Consider the following 20,536-nt stretch of genomic DNA (forward strand, 5'->3'; position numbering starts at 1 on the left):
AAAAGGCCTCCAGGAGAGATGGGGAGGGACTCTCTATCAGGGAGTGTAGTAACAGGATGAGGGGTGATGGTTTTAAACTGAAAGAGGGGAGATTTAGATTTGATACTCTCTACTGTGAGGGTGGTGAGGCACTGGAACAGGTTGCCCAGGGAGGTTGTGGATGCCCCGTCCCTGGAAGTGTTCAAGGCCAGGCTGGATGGGGCTTTGAGCAGCCTGGTCTAGTGGGAGGTGTCCCTGCCCATGGCAGGGGGGTTGGAACTGGATGGTCTTTAAGGCCCTTTCCACCCCAAGCCATCCTACGACTCCACAATGACCGGCCCGGCCCGGCCCGGCCCCGCCCCTGGCGGGAAGCCTCCGCCTCCTGCCCGGGCGCATGCGCGGGTTCGCGGCGTGCCCGCCCCTGCGCTGCTGCTGCTCCGCGTCTACGCGCGCCGGCACCGGCTCCACGCGTTCCTCACGTGGGGCCGCCGCCATGAAGTTCGCGTACCGGGTGAGTGACCGGGGACCCCGCCGGCGTGGGATGGCCGCCCTCGCCTCCCACTCCCGGCTCCTTTAACCGCCCCCTTCCTCCCCTCGCAGTTCTCCGGCCTGCTGGGCACCGTCTACCGCCGCGGGAACCTCAGCTTTACCCGCGATGGCAGCGCCCTCATCAGCCCCGTCGGGAACAGGATCTCCGTCTTTGACCTGAAAAAGTAAGCCCGCCCCGGCGGCTGCCTCCCCCCCACCCCCGGCTCCCGTCAGGCCCGCCGGCCCCTGCCCGAGCCGCCCGCCGGCGGCGGGGGGAAGGGGGCAGGAGGAAGGGCCTGGTACTGCCAGCGCTGTTTTTTGTGGGGGGTGTAAAGCTCCCAGGGGCTTGTGGAGCCCGGCCCGAGGGCGGCACGGCGGCAGCGTTGTCCGTGGGGTGGTGGCTCGGGGGGGAGCGGTGCTCCCTGCACGCCCGGCTGCTGCAGCCCTACGTGAGGAGGCGTGGGGGTGCAGCTGGCGTGGGCCGGGGGGCTTCCAGAAAGGTTTGTCTGCCCAAAATGACCTGAAAAGTTTCTGGCTTAGCGTTAAAAGGTAGAAGCCTGCCTAGTGGAATAGTTTGTCGAGGTGTTGCACGGTGCGGATTTTATGCACGTAGGTCCCTGGGGAGAACAGCATAAGATGTATATAAAAACGTGTTTTAGAAACAAAGAGGTTTGCAATTGATCCAGTCCTGTGGTTTCTTGGTGTGCTTCTGTCTTGTGCTGTCTCTCATATATGGCAAAGCCTAGACTGTCATCTGCCTTCTCCTATAGGCCGGAGTTGTGATTGATGCTCGTTATGCTGGGATTCTGGTCAAGAGCCTCTCTCTTACATAGTTGGTGCCTATGGGATTGTGACAATTAAAGACAGTCATGGGGGTTCTATCTCTAAGCTCTTTCAGTGGCTTTAACATAGGTATCAAACCATATTTCTGTGATTCCGAAGATTACTTTTATTTTTACATCCTTGTACCCAATTTACTGTTTTATCTTTTTCTTGCAGTAATAAGTGCGAGACGTACCCATTGGCTACGCGGCTTAATATTGTGTGTGTGGGGCTCTCTCCAGATGGGACTCTTGCCATACTAATTGATGAAGGTACTTTCGTAAAGGAGGCATTTGTTTTATAAAAGAATGAAATAAAAATATAGGCTGAAGAGGAAAGTCTGTATTGCTACGTATTCAGCTTTAACACAAATTAGAAGTACTCTGCTTTAATAATTACATTAGAATTTCTGGGGAAGGTATCTTTATTTACAGTACTTGGAAATTATTTACAGAATGTAGAAAGTGACTTGTAATTTTAATTGTATTTTTCGTCTTAATATTATTCAGTGTACTGTATTGAAAAGTTTCCAAGGAGGTACCTTCCCCCTGCCTTCCCCCTTCCTCCCCTTTAAGGAAAGAAATTGAGCTTGCTAGGATTATGGTTTCTTTGGGAATGGGATTATTTCCATGATCCTTCTTTTTCTGCCGTTACAGAGGGAGCTGCCTTGCTTGTCAGTTTGATTGGTAAATGTGTGATTCATCAGTTTTATTTTCACAAGCCAGTTCACAGTGTCAGCTTTTCACCTGATGGCAAGTAAGTAAAATGTGCATGCTTTAGAACAAAACAAGAGAAATAACCCCATAAACTAGTTGTAGTTAAGGTATTCTGGCCAATCAGGGGACAATACCTATTGATTAATGTAGGGGAGATTTTGAACTGATCGGGGTTACTTTGTAAAGTTGAGAGGAGAAGAAAAGCAAAGCCTTGGAAACTGATAGTGTCAGAAAAGTTGCCTGTCACAGGTGTTGTCTGTCTGTGGTGGGACTCTCAGAAACACAGAAAACTTGTTGTGAGTCTTAACTGTTTTTAATGTATTGTAGATAAGGTGAAAGAGGCCATGACAGGGGCAGTCAGGGCTGCAGAGTTGCATGATGGCACTCGTGGTGGTGCAGTTTCACTGCTGACTTGTGTTAGTCTAGTGCAACCGTGCTATTAAAAGAGGCAGCTCTCTGAATTGAGTGCTGCTTTTCACATCCCTTGACTGCACAGTTGCTGAGCCAAAGCGTGGTGACGTGAATGTTAGAGGCCTTAGAAGGGTGAGAAGAGAAAGTGTGGAGTTCCCCTTTTGGTGCTATTCCTCAGTTGGATTGACTTAAAAGTGATCATGAATGAGTGTTTGCTTGAGAGTTGGAGTCACCGTTCTGTGTTAGGGAATTATACTGGCAACAGGACAAGATTAGAGGATATGTGTAACAGGGATGCAGGTGCTCTGTGTTTGTGAAAGTGGCCGATATATGGAGTGAAAAGAAGTTGAAATAGAATATTGTGTTTTGAATGTTTGAACTTTTTCTTCCTTTGTGAGAATTAGGTGACAAGTATTTCACTATTCAATTTAAGTAATTTTTACTGAATGTTTTCTGTTTTACAATGCATAAGGTATACCTTTGTTCACAAAATTGGGGCATAATATTAATCTGCAAATAACTTTTTAATTCAAAAGCAATCCATATTTATTACTTCAGTGATGCAAAAACCTTTTTAACATTGTTTTGTTACGTTCGGTTGCAATCTGTACTGAACAGTTGTTTGCTTTAACAGCTTTGTGTGCAATTACACTTTTTTTCCCCCCATATGACAGGAAATTTGTGATTACAAAAGACAATGTTGCTCTTATGTATCATGCTCCTGGGAGAAAACGAGAATTTAATGCGTTTGTTCTGGACAAAACTTATTACGGTCCATATGATGAAACAACTTGTATCGACTGGACTGATGATTCCAAGTGAGTCTTTAAATTAATGCACTGTCTACCTGCTCACATTGTTAGTATTTGTATGCGTGTTGCAGTCCCATCTTGAATGAAAAAAAAGCTATAATTAGGCAGACTAGACAGTATAAAATAAGCATGTATTAGGGATTAACAACACATTTTTTCTTGAAAATGCCTAGTTATCATAAAAGGAACATGTTTTAGGAACGTGAGTGCGATTGACCGTTTTAATGTATTTAATCCTACCTATCTTTGTTAGAGTTGCCAACGTCAGTTTACAACTCTCGTATGTGTAAAATTACTTTTAAAGGGGTGAGTGGTGTCTTGCCATTCAGAACGTTCTCCACCCACTGAAGGGTTTTTCAAACCAGTGTTCTAATTCAAATTGCCTTTTCTTTTGTAGATGTTTTGCAGTGGGGAGCAAGGACATGTCTACATGGGTGTTTGGAGCAGAACGATGGGCAAACTTGATCTACTACTCACTTGGAGGGCATAAGGATATAATAGTAGCCTGCTTTTTTGAAGAGAACAGTCTAGATGTATGTATAATCATGTGACATTCTTGAATTTTAGTATTAAAATAGTTGAAGCAGAATCTTACCTGTAGGTAAGGATGCTGACTATTTTAATAATATCTCAGAATTTAGAAAATATGTAATATGTCTCTCATCTCCTCTACTATGATTGGGAGCAAAAGTTTTAATTTTAAATAAGAAAAAATCAATTAGCTGTAATGCCAACTGGTAATCAAGTTGCCTTCAGTCTTTTAAAAAATTATATGAGGGCGGGTAAAATAAATCACCAGTTCTCAGGACAAGTGAATTTTCCAGATGAAGGCAACCCGAATTCTGGAGGACAAAGTAATGTATTATCCTAATGACAAGAGGGCAGACTTGCTAACCCTGCTGCAATTCTGTATTCATAGCAAGACAGCAAAGTACAAAACATAGGTATTACATGATAATTGTATGTTTGTGTTTTTGTATTCTAGCTGTACACGATTAGCCAGGATGCAGCGCTGTGTGTGTGGCAGTGTGATACAGAGCTGGATGGTTTGAAGCCTAGGCCCCCTAAAGATGCAGCTAGGGAAAAGAATACAGAAGAAAATGATGAAGAGTTTCTCGAGGAGCCAAAGGGTGAAGAAATTCACGGAAAAGCCAACCCAAGTGAACAAGAGACTAGAGATAAGGTTAAATATTCACGTGTTGCAAAGTAAGTGATTTTCAGTTTTCAAAAGACAGTTATTGTTGGGATTTACCATATTGGGCTTTTTTTTCCACCCTTTATCACTTATTCAAAGCAGTATAAAACTCTGCCCAGGATTTAGTAATTTACTGTAAACCCCATTTTAAATCATCTTAGTAAACACGTGTCTGTCATACCTTGACTATATGAAGGGCGATACCCTTCAGCCAGAGAATAACAAGCCAGTATAATTTTAATAAGATAAGAAATACTGACTTACAGTGTATGTTTTAGCTGTTGAAAGTCAAAAAGTGTAGTGAGATCTTCAGTACAGTATCCTCTAGCTAAGTCAAAGCTAAGGCTTTGCGTTCTTGTACAGAGAAATTGGTTGACTTCAAGAGGTGACAGCAACATTTGATAAAGATAGCTCATCAGCCTTTTTGGTAGCATACTTGGAGATGTCTTCCTGAAGGATCTCCCTATCTGTCCGCATCAAAGGAGAGGTGGCTTACAAAGAATAATCCAGTTTAAAATAGTCGCAGCATTTAACTTTGCTTGAAGAAGGATAACGTTTGTAGACCAGGATGCACGTAGGGGCCAGGTGGGAAGACCTGACATTAGACTTCTGTTCTCAGTCTCTCTGACTCTAAAGAGAGTATACATACTCTACCCCAGCCCGGGTTGGAATTAGCCTCAGGGAACCTGACTTCCAGACTGAAGGAATTTAGAGAATACAACTATTGTGGATAACTTCTCAGATGCTCTTTTATTTGACGGTCATATGGTGCTTATCTGTTTAGTTGCAGTAAGAGCTATAGCTACAAAGAAACTGAGAAAACCTTCACCAGCCATATAATATCTATGCCTATTGCTTCAATTCCTTCCTCTGTTTAAGAGGACTCACGTATAGAAGGATAACCAGTGAATTCCTGAGGGTCACTCATATTGGCATTAGGTGATCAAAAGAAGATGCACAGTGCAGTTCCTCTGAGATTAACTTTTAGTTGCTTTCATTGCATGTGATCAGGTGTTACTTCTGATAATCAGAGTATAGTAGCAGCTGTAAACGGTGCGGGAAAGAAGAGAGTTAGTTTTCACTAGCTATGCAAAGTACGTATATCTAGCGATTTCTGGAACTACTGCTTTTTAGTTTTATTGTAGGATAGCTTTATCAAAATATTTGACATATTGAAATGCAACTATAGCAGCATACTTTTTCTTTCGCATTCAGTGTGCTTTTTTCTTTGATGCCAGGTATTTTTTCAATAAAGAGGGAGATTTTAATAATCTGACATCTGCAGCTTATCACAAGAAAACACACCTTTTAGTCACTGGTTTTGCCTCTGGAATCTTTCATCTCCATGAGCTTCCAGATTTCAATCTGATCCACTCCTTGAGGTGAGGTATGGGGTTGTGGTTGGGTTTTTTTTTTGGTTTGGTTTTGGAGGGGGGTACGTTTCTGGTTGTCTGAGAACACACTATGTTTAGTACTGAAGGATGAATAATCGGAGCACAAAAATCTTAAACTTGAGTATCTATTCAGTATTGTAATTTCTGGAAAGGCAGAATCATAGTTAGATTGATGTAATAAATACCATACAACTCCATTCCATGTCTAATTATGGAAAAGTGAGGTCTGAATGAGGAACTCCTGAGTTGTTGGCTATACATTTCTCCAATGCTTTGAACTTCATGTTGGCAGTTTCTTTGTAGAAAATAAAGATAGTGTCTGAAAAAAAAGAGTTCTGCATATGTAAAACTATCTGGAAATTGTCTCTAAGTTGAAAAATAAAAACAATTATTTTCCATTGCTGTATGATGCTAGCAAAATAACGCATAACTTTGTTGTACAAAAAAATTGTTTTTTTTCTGGAATGTGTGGAGTTTTAATCTGTGCTGGCAAGTACATCTTTATTTGGGATGTAGATACTCTGTCTTTATTCCAAATAAGGCAGTATTGTCTATTTGATGTTTTTGAGAATAATAAAGGAAAGAATTTTGATGTTACAGTGGTAGAGAAATTCAGTAAGGTAATCAAAGAACTTGCTTGAACAAAGGAAGTAAACCCTAGATTTGCAGTTTTATCACACAAGGCGTGAAAACGCAATTTGTTTATTGGGTAATTCTCTTCCTTCAGTATTTCAGACCAACGGATAGCTTCTATTTCTATCAACTGTACTGGTGACTGGATTGCCTTTGGATGTTCAGGTTTGTAAATTCTTTTGGTCTGTAATCATGGAAAAATAAGGAATGTTGTGGGCGTGCAAGCCCAAATTTCTCTTACTCTTCTTGACTCGAGGTGTTAAACTTTTGTTAATTTATAGTCTCATCTCTGTAGTTTCTAGATATAGTAAAGCAAGTCCTCACAGAATTCTTACGAGTCAGGGAAATACTTTGCTAACAGATGATAAAAAGGAAAAGGAAGTGATTGCTCTTAAACCATATATGAAAACTCTAGCAGAATTAGGATAAAGCCCTTATCCCTTGAATATGACTTATCCTTAGTGTAGTTCATAATATGCTTTCATTGTGGGCTGTCTCTCTTCCTTTGCTGCTTATTGCACAGCCTTTTACGAAGCTACTTGGATGTTGCAGCATTCCCACCCAGTCCATAATGGTTTGCGTGGTAACCAAGATTATATGCAGCCCTGGTTTTCTTTCCAGGTAATTTATTTTAAAAAGTAAGAAGTTACCATCTCCTTTGTATTGGAAAGCCTAAGGTTAGCTTGGGTATTCCGTGCGGTGACCAGTAAATAAGGCCAGTTGACAGTCAGATAGTTATGCTATCAAGATGAAAACACACTGTTCAGGCTTTACATTACTCTTCTGTCACTGTTTTTGAAACACAATTTTGATTTGCGTTACATACTTTAGATTTAAAAAAAAATAAAAATTTATGAATTGACATAAACATGAAAACACAGTTTTGCCCCGGAATGCTTCTGATTTGTGTCTGCTTATCAGCATGCATCTATTTGTTACCAAAGCTGGTTTATAGCATTGCTGTTGTACTGAGGATGTTAAACCAAGTAACAACTCTTGATTGTCGAGGAAAGTTTGAACTTATAAAATGAAAAGGGCTTTTATTGGGATTGATATGTGCATAGTGCAACCTGTCTGCATAAACTTTTTTTTAATGTTGCATGTAATTATGTGTTTCGCGGCTTGCATTTGCAGGGTCTCATAATTGTATTCATCATTCTGGTTTATTATTTGCATGTGTTTGTAGGTTTGGGTCAGCTCCTGGTGTGGGAATGGCAAAGCGAGTCCTACGTGCTGAAGCAGCAGGGGCATTTCAACAGCATGGTTTCGTTAGCGTATTCTCCAGATGGACAATACATAGTCACTGGAGGGGAGGATGGGAAAGTGAGTGAAGCTGTATTTTTGAAGTGTGAACTTAAGTCTGAATAACACAGTTAGCAGATTCAGTTTCCATTTTATGTAGAAAGATCTGTTACTGTAACTGATAAATATTATTCTTAATATAAAATTTTAATTTTTTGTCCTTTCCTTGAATGTTTTGATTTTTCTCTAGAGCATATGTAGTTTGATTTATTATTACTGCTATCCTCTGCAAATTGCATCACTTACCCTTTTTAGCAGGTGATTCTTTTAATTATTATAGACACAGTCACCGTGAATACAAAAAGATCGAATTCATCAAATTTTAATTTATGTATGCTTGTGGTGATTCCATGTCATTTTCAGATGAATGAACTTCAGTCATCCAAATTCATGCCCTTTTAATAATTGGTTTTTATGTTAAATTGATTTCACGTTATTTATAAAAGTGCAATTCCTAAACAGATATTTCCAAAATGTACTATTGCAGAAGCTTGTTTTTTTAAAGAAAAATTAGCTTCTCGTGGATTACTTGTATTGAAATGGTAGGCTGTGTGTACAGGTACTGTTGTTTTGTCGTGGTTTTGTTTTTTTTTTTTTTAAAAAGATGTTTGATAGAGTAATCCCACAATCTCTTGGCATGTAAATGGGACTAAGATAGTATCTTATTTCCTATCAAAACTTCTGAATGTCAGAAAACAGACCTGCTACTTCCTGGTTTCTGCTATTCAGACTCAAAATTGGCCAAATCCCAGAAGTCTCAAACGGCAGATAGCTCAACAAAGACTGAAGGATCATCTCAATTGTAACTTTTGGAATGGCTTCACAGTTGGTTTTGAATTTGATGCTTGTCTTATCTGTGGACGGTACAAAGCTTGGGAGCCTGAGATGCTCACCAAGTGCTGTAGCTTTCCTTGAAAATAAACTTTGTTGCAAAATTTTTTTTTCTATCTGCACTTAGTTTCATGCTGTATATGTGTCTTTAGGGGCTTAATAAGCTGTGGCCTGTTTGCCTCACTTGCACAGAATTCCTTACTGATGGTACTGAAAGTCCTTTATGCTACTGCCGAGTTCTAGGACTAACTTTTCTTTACTCTTCTGTTGCCTTACCCTTACTTTCTCTCTGAACGGATGATGGACATTTCTAAGAAGGCTTTTCTTGTCTCCCTTGCAGGTGAAAGTGTGGAACACTTCAAGCAGCTTTTGTTTTGTCACTTTTACAGAACATACTAGTGGTGTAACTGCCGTAACTTTTACTTCCAATGGTTATGTCATTTTGAGTGCTTCCCTAGATGGCACAGTGCGTGCCTTTGATCTACACAGGTAACTCTTACAAAGCTTTTGTGTATCATTTAGTCTTCAGTCTGGGGAGAAGGCACCTGTCTAATAGAATGTTTGCCATAGTTTTAGTGGTTGAGCCATTACAATACAACTGTACAGATTCTAAAGAATGGACATATGCTATGTGATATAAGAAAGCTCTTCTGTTTGAGTATTTTTGGCTGCTATTACTGCAGAGCTGTTAATACCTTTTTTGAATCTTGGAATCATGCTGAGGTGTTGCATCTAATTTTATACAAAGAATATTTTTTCTGTAGATAGTTTGAAAGACTACAGAAAGTAGATAGTAAAATTAAATCCTTTTTATAATATGTTCATAAAACATATGTTTAAGTCTACCTAAAATGTTTTCATAATTTATTTTCACATTTACAACAGATACCGCAATTTCCGTACCTTTACTTCTCCGCGACCAAGTCAGTTCTCTTGTTTAGCTGTGGACTCCAGTGGCGAGATTGTATCAGCTGGTTCCCAGGATTCCTTTGAAATATTCATCTGGTCAATGCAGAGTGGGAGGCTGCTAGATGTAAGGACTTGAATTTAACACATAATATAGATCGTGATGATACCAAGTAACTTTGGGATTAGTTGGAGGGCTTCAATACAACCTGAAGTGTTTTGTTCTATTTATATTCAACAACTGGAGCTACGCCATAGTACTCTTGGCAACTTTTGATTTATTGCACGGAGGCTCTCCTGGATGCATGTGGGAAGTGGTTTTTGGAATTTTTAAGTAATGAGCTCTTTGTCGTGAGAGTCTGTTATCGTTTGAGAAACCCACAACAATTTATTGTTGTTTAGACAATTATTCTATCACTTGATGACTCCTCCCTACCCAGGAAGGGGAATTGCCGGGGGGGGGGGAAACAAGGAAACCTGGGAGTTTAAATATAAATAGATTTAAAAGAATAAGACTAAATGATTAACACTAATAATACTAAAGAACCAATATTGATCCCAATACCAATCTAAAATATACAAGGATTAAACTCAGCCAATTCTATCATCAGGAAACCATGCACTCCTAGCAGTGGACAGGAAATATCGGACACTGTGAGCACTACGGCTTTGGGAGAGAGGGAAGGGCTCAGGGGTCTGGCACCGGGGTAACAAGTTCTCAGGATCGCAGTCATCAAGGAAGAGAGAGAACTCCTCAGCCAGCTTTCTCATTTATATTGAATGTGATGTTCATGGTATGAAATAACCCTGTTGGCCAGCTTGGGTCAAGTGCATGGCTCTTACTTCTCCTCATCCCCGCACCTGGCAAGGCTCGAAAACACAGACCGAGAAACCGGCATAGCATAGCTGGCTGTGAAGTAAATATTTTCACAAATTCAGACACTAGAGTCTTCTAAAAGTGCAGTTTTCCCAAGCATTGGAAGACACCTAACTGCAAAGTAAAATTACTGAAAGAGAAAATAGTTCTGTGTCAGTCAAACCAGGACATTGTCTTTCCTCTGGTAGTTATTCAGAGGTGTTGTTTTCTACAGGTAATGAAGAAATTGTAGGTGCTCTCCTAAGATCAATACAGATTTCATTTGTATAAGGTTCTTATTATGTAGGGCGAGAAGATTATTGAGTTAAATCCCCACTGTCTTGCTGCTAGTTTAAAAAGCATTATCTTCAGAGTAGATTTAATAAAAGAGGGACATGGTACTGAGCAAATCAAACTCCTTTGCTATTTTCAATTCTTCAGCATTATTGTTCATCTTGTACAAGTAGGTGAACTCGGCTATTCATGTATTTAATTTGGCATAGCTGTTGAATACAAATCACCGTAGTAACCCATCATTTTCTTGGCTGAATCTCCAGAGTTTTGAGTTTACTTTCGTTCCTTGATTTCTTCTGAGAGGAGTAGTAGCTCCATGCTATAAAAATCTGTATTACTGTTATTCGATTCACAGTTTTTATTAGTGTGTTTTCTCAAATGTTTTCAGCTGCAGGATGTACTGAATTCTCACAGCAATGACTTGCTTTTTCACGGTTAGTCTGATTGTTCCAATAAGGGGGCGGGGGGGGGAGCACACCCTATTTCTAAGTCTTGGTCTCCGAAGAGACTGTATGTATGCGTAAGAGTGGCTGTGGATGCCTAAGCCATGCTAGCACTTTTGTGCATTTTTTTTAAAACTTGTGAAAATAAAAACTTGAAAAACACTGGTATGTATCATGCCACATGTCCAGAAGAGACCTCAGGCATGTGTGGACAAGTTAGGCGTGGTTTCATTGTTGTATTTAGAGTTTAATGAATGCAGACTACATGTATTTCAGTTTCTTTCACTTACTCTGTCTTATCTTTTCTTCTTTTATTAGGTCTTATCAGGTCATGAGGGCCCCATCAGCAGTTTGTCCTTTAACCCAATGAAGAGTGTTCTAGCTAGTGCCTCTTGGGATAAAACTGTCAAGTTATGGGATATGTTAGACAGCTGGAGAACTAAGGAGACGCTAATATTGAACTCGGATGGTAACCTTTATTTCATCTTATATAAAATATAAAAATATTACCAAAAGTAGTTCAAGAATGAACAACAGAATGCAGAGGTGGTGTTCTTGACGAAACCCAGAGGTTGAGATAGTTCTCTATGGTATTAGTTAACAGTGCAAGAAATCTTTTTTTTATTTAATACTAACTCTAGCTTTATAATCAGTGGAGTTGTCCAGAGAAAACATACAATCATACTTGTTACTCTTAAGCTTTTTCTGGTATTTGAGATAAGATCCTAGAAAATGTAGGGTATTAGAAAAAGATCTGACTGTGTTTTTAACTGTTAATCAAATTCTTTGCAGTTCTTGTTGTTGCTTTCCGTCCTGATGGGAAGGAGCTTGCAGTTGCGTCTTTGAATGGACAGATAACATTTTGGGATCATGAAAATGCAGTGCAGACTGGCTCAATTGAGGGAAGGCATGATCTTCAGATGGGAAGGAAGGAGCTTGATAAAATAACTGCCAAACAAGCAGCCAAGGGAAAGTAAGTAAATGAGATTGCAGCGAAGAGAGAGGTGCTTTTGCTTCTGAATTGTTTCTTTCTATTTGGTTTTTACATTAAGATTTCAGAGTGCATCTGCTGTTCAAATATTTTGATTCTGATGATGGATTTTAAAAGATTGCCTGATGACATCTGGATGGATCCTTTTTTTCTTTTGCTGTGTTCACCTACTGATCAGCATCATTCAGAGTATCTGTTCTCTTTCATCAATTACAAACTTGGGTTGCCAGCATAATATTATGCTTCTCATGACTAGTTGTTCATTGACTAAATGTGATAAGTTTTTAAGTGGATATCGTGTTATGTAGGTACTAGTATGTAACTACTGGTTTGTGGGAACTGTTAAGTTTTTTAAAAAATGTAAATATACTCTGGGTTTTATTACACGTTAGTATGCATGTGGAGTAATGCTTAAAGGCAAATTGAATTTGTGTGCTGTCAAAAAGTGTAAGAAAGAAGTCAGGTGTTTCATTCTTCTCTTTTTCCTTGAACGCTCCGCCCCCCTTTTTTTTCCCCCTACTGTTCCCCTTCAAAACAAAATGAAGAAAGGAAACAATGACTTTTTGGGGAAAAAAATGTTTTGTTTTTTTTTTTTGATGATGAGCTTTCAACCATTGTTTAAAACATATCATGACATTGGTTTTTCTGTAGCTCTTGTGACCATTCTTAGTGTTGTATAGGGCTTAGTTGAGAGCTCATTCATTGAGCTGTGACTCAGAATCAGAAAAATGGAAGTATTTCAAAAGCTGTTGAAGTTCTGAATTGTTTGTGATTCATAGTAAAGCACCAAGTACTTGTTTGTGGTAAACGGTTTTCTGTGTTAAGTACCTATTGTGTGAATGAAGATCTCTACTTTTTCCATGGAATGGCTACTCTTCTTTGCTTTCACACCATACTCATGTCATTTAGCTTGGATGTGGCAGTGAAATTAACTACTTTCTCTTTTTCTTTACTAGATCTTTTACTACTCTGTGTTACTCGGCAGATGGTCAGTCGATTCTGGCAGGTGGATTGTCAAAATTTGTCTGTATATATAATGTCAAGGAACAGATTCTTATGAAAAAATTTGAAATCTCATGCAACTTTTCTTTAGATGCAATGGAGGTATGTGACCATAGCAGTCAGTTTTTTTTTTCATTTCCCCTCCCTGCCCCCAAGACTTCGGTTTTGGTACAACATTTCATTTAAGAGGGATTAATGAATGTTTTGTTAAACACGGGTTCATTTTCTTGGGTTTGTGCAGGAAACTGTTAAGGAAATATTTATCAGAAAACAAAATTAATTCCTGACACTCAGCTAACTAAAGCCTTGCCAGATTGCAGTGTATTGGTATTGAATGAGCAGAACTCTTAAGCATAGTTAAGTCAGTTAGCACTAAACTTAAAACTGAAGAGAAACTATGAAAATTGAAATTATCACTAGTTTTGTACTAAGCTAACTTTCCCTGGGTGTCAGTTGTTTGTGTTAGCAAAGACATGAAGGATTCTAGTGTGGACGCAGAAGAACATCACTGACCTTTACAAACTCAGTTGCTGAATATTGACAAATGCAAAATTAAATCCCCTTGTAAGTAAAGTGAACTATGAAAAGCATCAGAAGGAAAAAATTCCAGTAACCCTTCTTAACGTCCCCTTACGTGGAATAATAATGATTGTTCCAGTGTTCATGTCGGGCTGTGTTTGACTGGTTCTAAATATATTTCTTTGACAACAGTGGTTTATGAAGCAGCCTTCGTTTATCTGCTGCCCTCTGTTGTGCTAGTGTAGCTCAACGTGTGGCTTAAAGGGACACCAGAAGTGAGCCAACAGAAAAAGAATCCTGGAGGGGATGGGTGTTTAAAAATGGGGGGTGGGGAGGTCCCTAAACATCATTTGCATGGCTGTCTGGCTATGCAGCGCTTACATTAGCATAGGGCAGTTATGGAACCCGAAGGGGAGGAAGAGTAGAGCTGCATCTGAGGAAATGGTGCGTCTCAAGTAGAACAACATTGTAATAATATGAAACTGCAGTCTAAACTGAGTTGTGCTGTTCTGAGGTGTTAAGACTGAGGCAGCCTGTTTCTCATCTGTGGTCGGACACTGTTGCCCACTGTTGTGAAATTGACAGTTTTCTCCGTAATTTTGGAGAAACTTTTGGAAGAAAGTGCAAAGAAATAGTAACTAGGTAACTCGTGAATGTTATTGAGAATTTTCAGTTAATACGGGTGTTTGATAGGAGATTCGGTGCAGTGAACGGAACTTGCGTGTTTTTCTAGGAGTACTTAGATCGAAGAAAAATGACTGAATTTGGCAGCATGGCTCTGATTGATGAAGGGGGTGGAGGTGATGATGGTGTTGCTATTCCTCTTCCTGGAGTAAAAAGAGGTATGGCTTTGCTGTCTTGTCACCAGTTTCATGTGGATGAAAACCTTTGACCCAGAGTTGATACCAGATAAGAAGGGTTTGAATTGTTCAGCTCAGTTCTAAAGTTAGGATTACGTGAATGTTCTGTAGCTGCAGGGATCTGTTACACAAGTGTTCAGCTGATGTATGGGTCCTTTTGCACAGCAGAAGCAACGGGAAACAGGAGGTACTGTGGTGTCCTGGATATGGAACCCAACAGTCCTGATTTCATTTTCAAAGAGCAAAATTCAGTCCCACCACTTATTTCACCTGTAAGAGCTCTTGGACTTGGACTGTCCCTTACCCTGTCTTTAACTCTGGCCAGGTTTTGGCATGTTTCACATTATTTTTCAGCATCATGATAACAGCATAGTTAGAGTTGATAGCTAGACTGTGAACTTTTGGTGAATATATTAAATCACTTCTAAACTTGTCTTTCAGGTGACATGAGTTATCGACACTTTAAACCAGAAATAAGAGTGACTTGCTTGCGATTCTCTCCCACAGGTGAGTATTGACAACTAACGTAGGATTTTTATATTCTATGTAAAACAAGTAAAAGAATAGAGCATTGGAGGAATAATAATGAAGTACAAATGCCTTGGAGATGGTATCTCCAGATGCTCTGCAACACTGATAGGTTTGTAGTCTAGTTTCTCATGCAGTGGGTAGTTAGGATACTTAAGTGTACATCAGTTTCAGATGGTATTTTTAACAAACGTCATTGCTGACTGGTCTGTCCATTATGCACGGTTTTCAGTCTTGTCCACTTCTTGTAAGCAATGAAGAGTCATCTGTTTATCATTACTCTTCTGTTTCCATCCTAGAAAACCCAGCTGTGTGCTTAAATATTGTTACTTTTCTTCTAGGACGAAGCTGGGCAGCCACCACCACAGAGGGTCTTCTTATCTATTCACTAGACTCTGGGCTAATTTTTGATCCTTTTGAGCTAGATATTGATATCACACCCAGCAATATACACAAAACACTGCATCAGAAGGAATACACTAAGGCTATCATCATGGCCTTCAAGCTGAATGAAAAGAAATTAATTCAGGAGGTCATAGAGGCTGTACCTAGCAATGAAGGTAAGTGTATCTTCCATAAAATTTGAGTGAACTAGCTGGAAACACACATGTGTAAGCCAAATAAGTTGAACTATAAAGGGCAGAGCTTAGTTAGTGGGGGGGAGGTTATAACATTGATATTTAAGGACTTGCTACTGTAGCGGAAGACTAAAGAGGAGGGGTGGTCTTTTGTAAAAAAAAAAAAAAAAAAAAAAAAAAAAAAAAAAAAAAGTAGACTTCTTGGATTAAACTTATGTTTAAATTTTACTGCGTGCTTGTCTAGTGACTTTTGAACACGGAATTTGATCAGGTCTGGATATGCAGGTAAAGTTTTTGGGTGTCAGTTCTCAGAAGCAGCTGATGTTAGAGTGGCACAGCAAGTTTAACATGAGTTAGCAGTGTGCCTGTGTGATGAAGGCAGTCAGATGGATACTGGGCTGTACTATCAAGGATGCAGTCAGCAGTTTGGGGAAAGTGATTTGTCTTCTCTATTGAGTGCTTCTGAGACCACATCAGAGTACTGTGCCTAGTTTTGGGCTTGCCGGTACAAGACAGCCATTGATACCCTGAAGCATCTGGTGGAGGGCTTGGAAAAGGATTGGAGGGCCAGAGTGCATAACAGCTGAGGAGAGGCTTAAGAGACCTGGGTTGGTTCAGTTTTTAGAAGAGAAGAGAAATATTTTTATTGTCTTCAAGTCCCTAATGGGATGTTAGAGAAGGCAGAACCAGACTTGGCGTTGCACAAGAAGCAGTAGACTTTCTGCAACATGAGAAATTATGACTAGATATTAAAACCATCAGTATTATGTTGAGGGTAGTCAAATACTACTCAAATATCCACTCAACTGGATAAAGCTCTGGGCCAGCTGCTCTAAATTAGTGTTGCTTTGGACTGCCAAAATTTGGCGCAACTCTGTAACTGTCAGCCCTTAGAAGTTCTGATGATTTTTGTTCCTTTAGTTATAGTGTTTGTTAAATTCATCCCTCTAAACAAACATAAATATGGTCCTTATAGAGGGCTGTTTCACAGAAACCAAACAGATTATTGGTTAAGTGCCAAGTTCTATCTAATAAAAGACAGATGCTTTCACAATTGTGAAGTCAGAAACAAAAGGAACAGGTAAGGTGTTACTTAGCTTTGGAGGACATTTACTGAAGTCATTCTTTAGCACCCTTTTCATCATTTTGATAACTTTCATTAGCTATATGTGGTAGACACAATCTTAAACTTTCAGTAGTGTATTATGGAGTAATGTAGTTAACTTCATAACTGCATTAACAGTTCCGTCATAGTAACCTCGAAGTATGTTTTCTTAGCCTTACCTCACTGTTGTTACCCCAGTGAAAGGTATTGATTTCCTTCCAGTGTTTCATGTGTAACAAATAAAAATTCCTTTTATCTAGTTTAAACATGCTGTAGTCTGAAATCAGATGTGTTGCCAGCCAGCTGCTTTGTAGGATTTTCTTTCTTATTCCCTAGGTAGCAAGCCTGATAATTACACGTCAGGGTAAATCATCTTTTTGCATAACTTTGTTGGCATAATGGCATTTGCCTCTGGCAAAACTTAGCGCTGTTTTACTGAAGTTAACCAAAAGTCCATGCACACACGCAAGACTGGGTAGGTAGGCAGGTGGCAAAACCTCAGGAGCAGAGGAGACTTCATGGAAACTTAATCCACTGTTAACAAATGAATGTGTGCCTGTTTCTTTAAAAGCAGAAAACTTTTTTCACAGTTGAATGTTACTTAGGCCAGTTGAAGTGGCTGCAGAGAATAGGAGTTAATTATTTTTGAGAGGACTATATATAAGGTCATCATAGTTACATGCGAGATTATTTTGAAAGCTTATAAATCATGCCGCTTTGTGGTGCGCAATTGCTAACAGCATTCAGACATTTCCTCTGTGAGCAGGCGACTTTGCTGTCTTTTCAGGTATCCTTTATTGCCTCTGATTATTACGCCTAACTAGTTCCACTGAATACATAAATTTGTATGAAGTCAGAAGCAACAAGACTTCAATAAAGTCTAGTTACACCGAAAGAGGAGGAAAGGGTGGAAGTAGAAGTTCTGAAGGAGGGATGGTGGGGAGGGTATTCTGGTAGGAGGAGGAACTTGGGGGGAGGGGGGAGTTAAGTTCTTGCGTTTAAATACAGGATTGATTGGAAGGTTCAAAGAGGAAGGACTTGTCTCCTGAGAGACTGTGGTACTGTACTCTGAAATACAATATTAAATATCAAATAGTTACCAAGGTGCTGCTTTCTTCTCCATCCCTATATGCTTTCCTGTGGTCTCTTTCATGTTATTCCAAATAGTTATTAAGAGTTATTAAGATACTCTTAATATCTATGGGCTTTTTTTCTTTCTGCACAGTTGATGTTGTCTGTTCATCGCTCCCGGACCTTTATGTGGAGAAAGTATTGGAGTTCCTGGCCTCTGCATTTGAGATATCTTGTCATTTAGAGTTCTATCTTATTTGGGCTCATAAGTTACTCATGCTGCATGGACAGAAACTGAAAACAAGGTGAGATGTTGTGAAAGTCAAAAAGCTGACAAGCATTTTATAATACCTGTCAGTCTGAGGTGTTTAATTAAGTTACTGACATTCTAGATAGATGCATATAGGACAATTAAAAGTACTTAATCTACATTCATTACATGTATGTTTAATAAATATTATTTAAATTCTTACATTTATTGATCAAATTTACATTTTAATTTCATACAGCTTCTTTCCTAACAAGTGTATATCATAGAATTTGTGAGGATAAATTGCAAAAACATTTTTCAAATATTACAGTTAAAACTGCGTAACTTGCTTACCCTATAAATGCATAGAGATTTCAAGAGTGATAGGATTTTGGCAATCGTGTCTTTAAACAATTACACATACTAAATATAACTGAAAGACGATGTGGAAGTACTGACTGCATTTTGTAGACTTGGCTTGTGATTACAGCATGTGCCTTCTAGCTTGTTAGTATTCTGCTTTCCTACATAGTTCTTTACAACTACATATGCCTGCTATACAAATTCTATTCAGCCCACCTATAAAGTATTGAGTTTATAGACTTTTGGGAACAAAAAAGGCAAATTTACAAATTTAAAATAAGCTAAATGAAAGGTAATCTGAGAGGGAGTCCTGCAGGTTGAAGAAACAGTGCATTGTGTAACTTCTTGTTTCAACATGGGTATTAATGTTTTAGTTACTGAAATGACTGGAACAAATTTTATCCTTTTTGGTGCTGATGAAGTAGAAGAGGAAGATTTAAAACAAATTCTTCCTTGATCAGAAAGCATTGTAGTACCTGGAAGGAACTGTCATCATTAGAGCAAGCAGAATTAGTTCTTCAAGCTGCAGTTTGACATTGGGGGGCAGGGGGGGAAGATTTCCAGCAGTAATGTTACTTGTTTTGAGGATAATCATTGAGGGCAGAGTCAAAAGCAAAAAGTTTTTGTTTATTTAATATTATCTTAAGACATTCATGCTTAGAAGTTAACATTTGTTAAAATTTTGAGAATATAGAAAAGTTCTAGATTTCTGTATGTAAATATAAATGGCACTGCAAGTTGCGTGTTTTCTCCATTCAAGGTCAGTGAAGCTGCTCCCTGTGATTCAGTTCCTTCAGAAAAGCATCCAACGTCATTTTGAAGATGTTTCCAAACTGTATGTATTCTTGTATTTAAGTTTAAATCAAAACCCTGAAAAAAGTGTGGAGTAATTTGGGGGATAATAGCATGGTATTAAAACTTTTGAGACAGTTTTCTTTTAGAGATGTTTTTATTTTAGGAGAGAAAAGGAATCTTGTTTCTAATATGTTGCTGTTTATTTTTACAGCTGTGAATGGAATATCTACAATATTAAATATGCATTGGCCATTTCAAAACAGCGGGGTATGAAACGCCTGGCAGAAGAAACATCAGTAGATGAAGATGACTTGGATTCTGACAGTGATTATCTTATGCAAGAAGTTCATAAAGACAATCTTACTTCCTAGTTACTCTTTGTGGGAGGGAGAAAACCTAAGAGTAATTTTATGCAGTGGTATTCACTGAGAATGAGCGGCCCTCATAGTGGCATATTTTAACTCTTTAACAGTGTGGATGGAGTTACATGTGAGCGATAGAAGTGGGGGAAACGTAGGATAGACAAAGTGCCATCCATGGTGTATTTGGTGTACCCTTTGGCCATAACAGCTTGACAGCATTGATTTCTTGATTGATTGATTTCTTCTTTTATTGATCCTGATTTAAAGTAAGACAAAAATGTATTCTTGTATCAGTGAAGTTAGAACTATGACTGGAAGAAGTGCATTTGTTATTAAAAATGCATTGTACATAAACTAAGTATTGTGAGTTATTTGTAATGCAGTCTGTCATACTTTGTGATGGACCTTTCTTTTTCTTTTTTTTCTTTTTTTTTAAAAATCCTTTTTAAAATCATTCTTAATTGGAGGTTGACATACTGCTCTCAACTTGCTTTAAATGTTGTTTTAATTGGTTTTAATACATACATATTACTGCAACACTGTTAGGAATAAGTGGACCCATTTTTCTTAGTTCTATAGCTTCCAAACCTGATGAAGTTTCAGTAATGAGGAGGATATACCCATAACAATGAGTATGGGGGGCAGGGGGATATTACTATGCTATATAACTTCAGCAGAAGTTTAATTTATCTGAGAGACTGTAGTAAAAATTCATTTTCAAACTGTAAGAGGATGTGTTACAAGAGGTTGTTTTTTTTCCTCATGAAAGCCCTTTCTCATCTTTTTTTTTTTAATGTTTTTATTAACTTATGAAAACTTTAAAACTCTTGGTTTCCTTCCTTTTGTGAATTGGCATGAGGTTTGGCTAGTAACAACAGTGAGATCCTGAACACATAGAACTATATCCATGCTTGTGATGCTTTCAAGCCACATGTTAAGAGGGCTCTGTTAACGAAGATACTGCGAATATTAATAATAAGCCAGAATTGA

At 38.9% G+C, this 20,536-nt stretch overlaps 1 protein-coding gene across 1 annotated transcript; it reads left to right on the plus strand.

Annotated features, from left to right (window-relative positions):
• The first annotated feature begins 373 nt into the window (after nucleotides 1-373).
• PWP2 (PWP2 small subunit processome component) lies at nucleotides 374-19,900 on the plus strand. The gene is made up of 21 exons (XM_074603178.1): nucleotides 374-490; nucleotides 580-692; nucleotides 1,507-1,601; nucleotides 1,986-2,085; nucleotides 3,131-3,274; nucleotides 3,666-3,801; nucleotides 4,254-4,474; nucleotides 5,702-5,845; nucleotides 6,585-6,655; nucleotides 7,677-7,813; nucleotides 8,964-9,112; nucleotides 9,509-9,656; nucleotides 11,441-11,591; nucleotides 11,915-12,095; nucleotides 13,070-13,217; nucleotides 14,368-14,476; nucleotides 14,936-15,001; nucleotides 15,364-15,582; nucleotides 17,931-18,081; nucleotides 19,150-19,224; nucleotides 19,396-19,900. Exons 1-21 carry the CDS (start codon nucleotides 374-376, stop codon nucleotides 19,553-19,555), a joined length of 2,835 nt encoding a protein of 944 aa, XP_074459279.1. The 3' UTR covers nucleotides 19,556-19,900.
• The last annotated feature ends 636 nt before the right edge of the window (nucleotides 19,901-20,536 follow it).

This window comes from Larus michahellis, chromosome 1 (assembly GCF_964199755.1).
Source record: "Larus michahellis chromosome 1, bLarMic1.1, whole genome shotgun sequence".
In the NCBI taxonomy this organism is placed as follows: Eukaryota; Metazoa; Chordata; class Aves; order Charadriiformes; family Laridae; genus Larus; species Larus michahellis.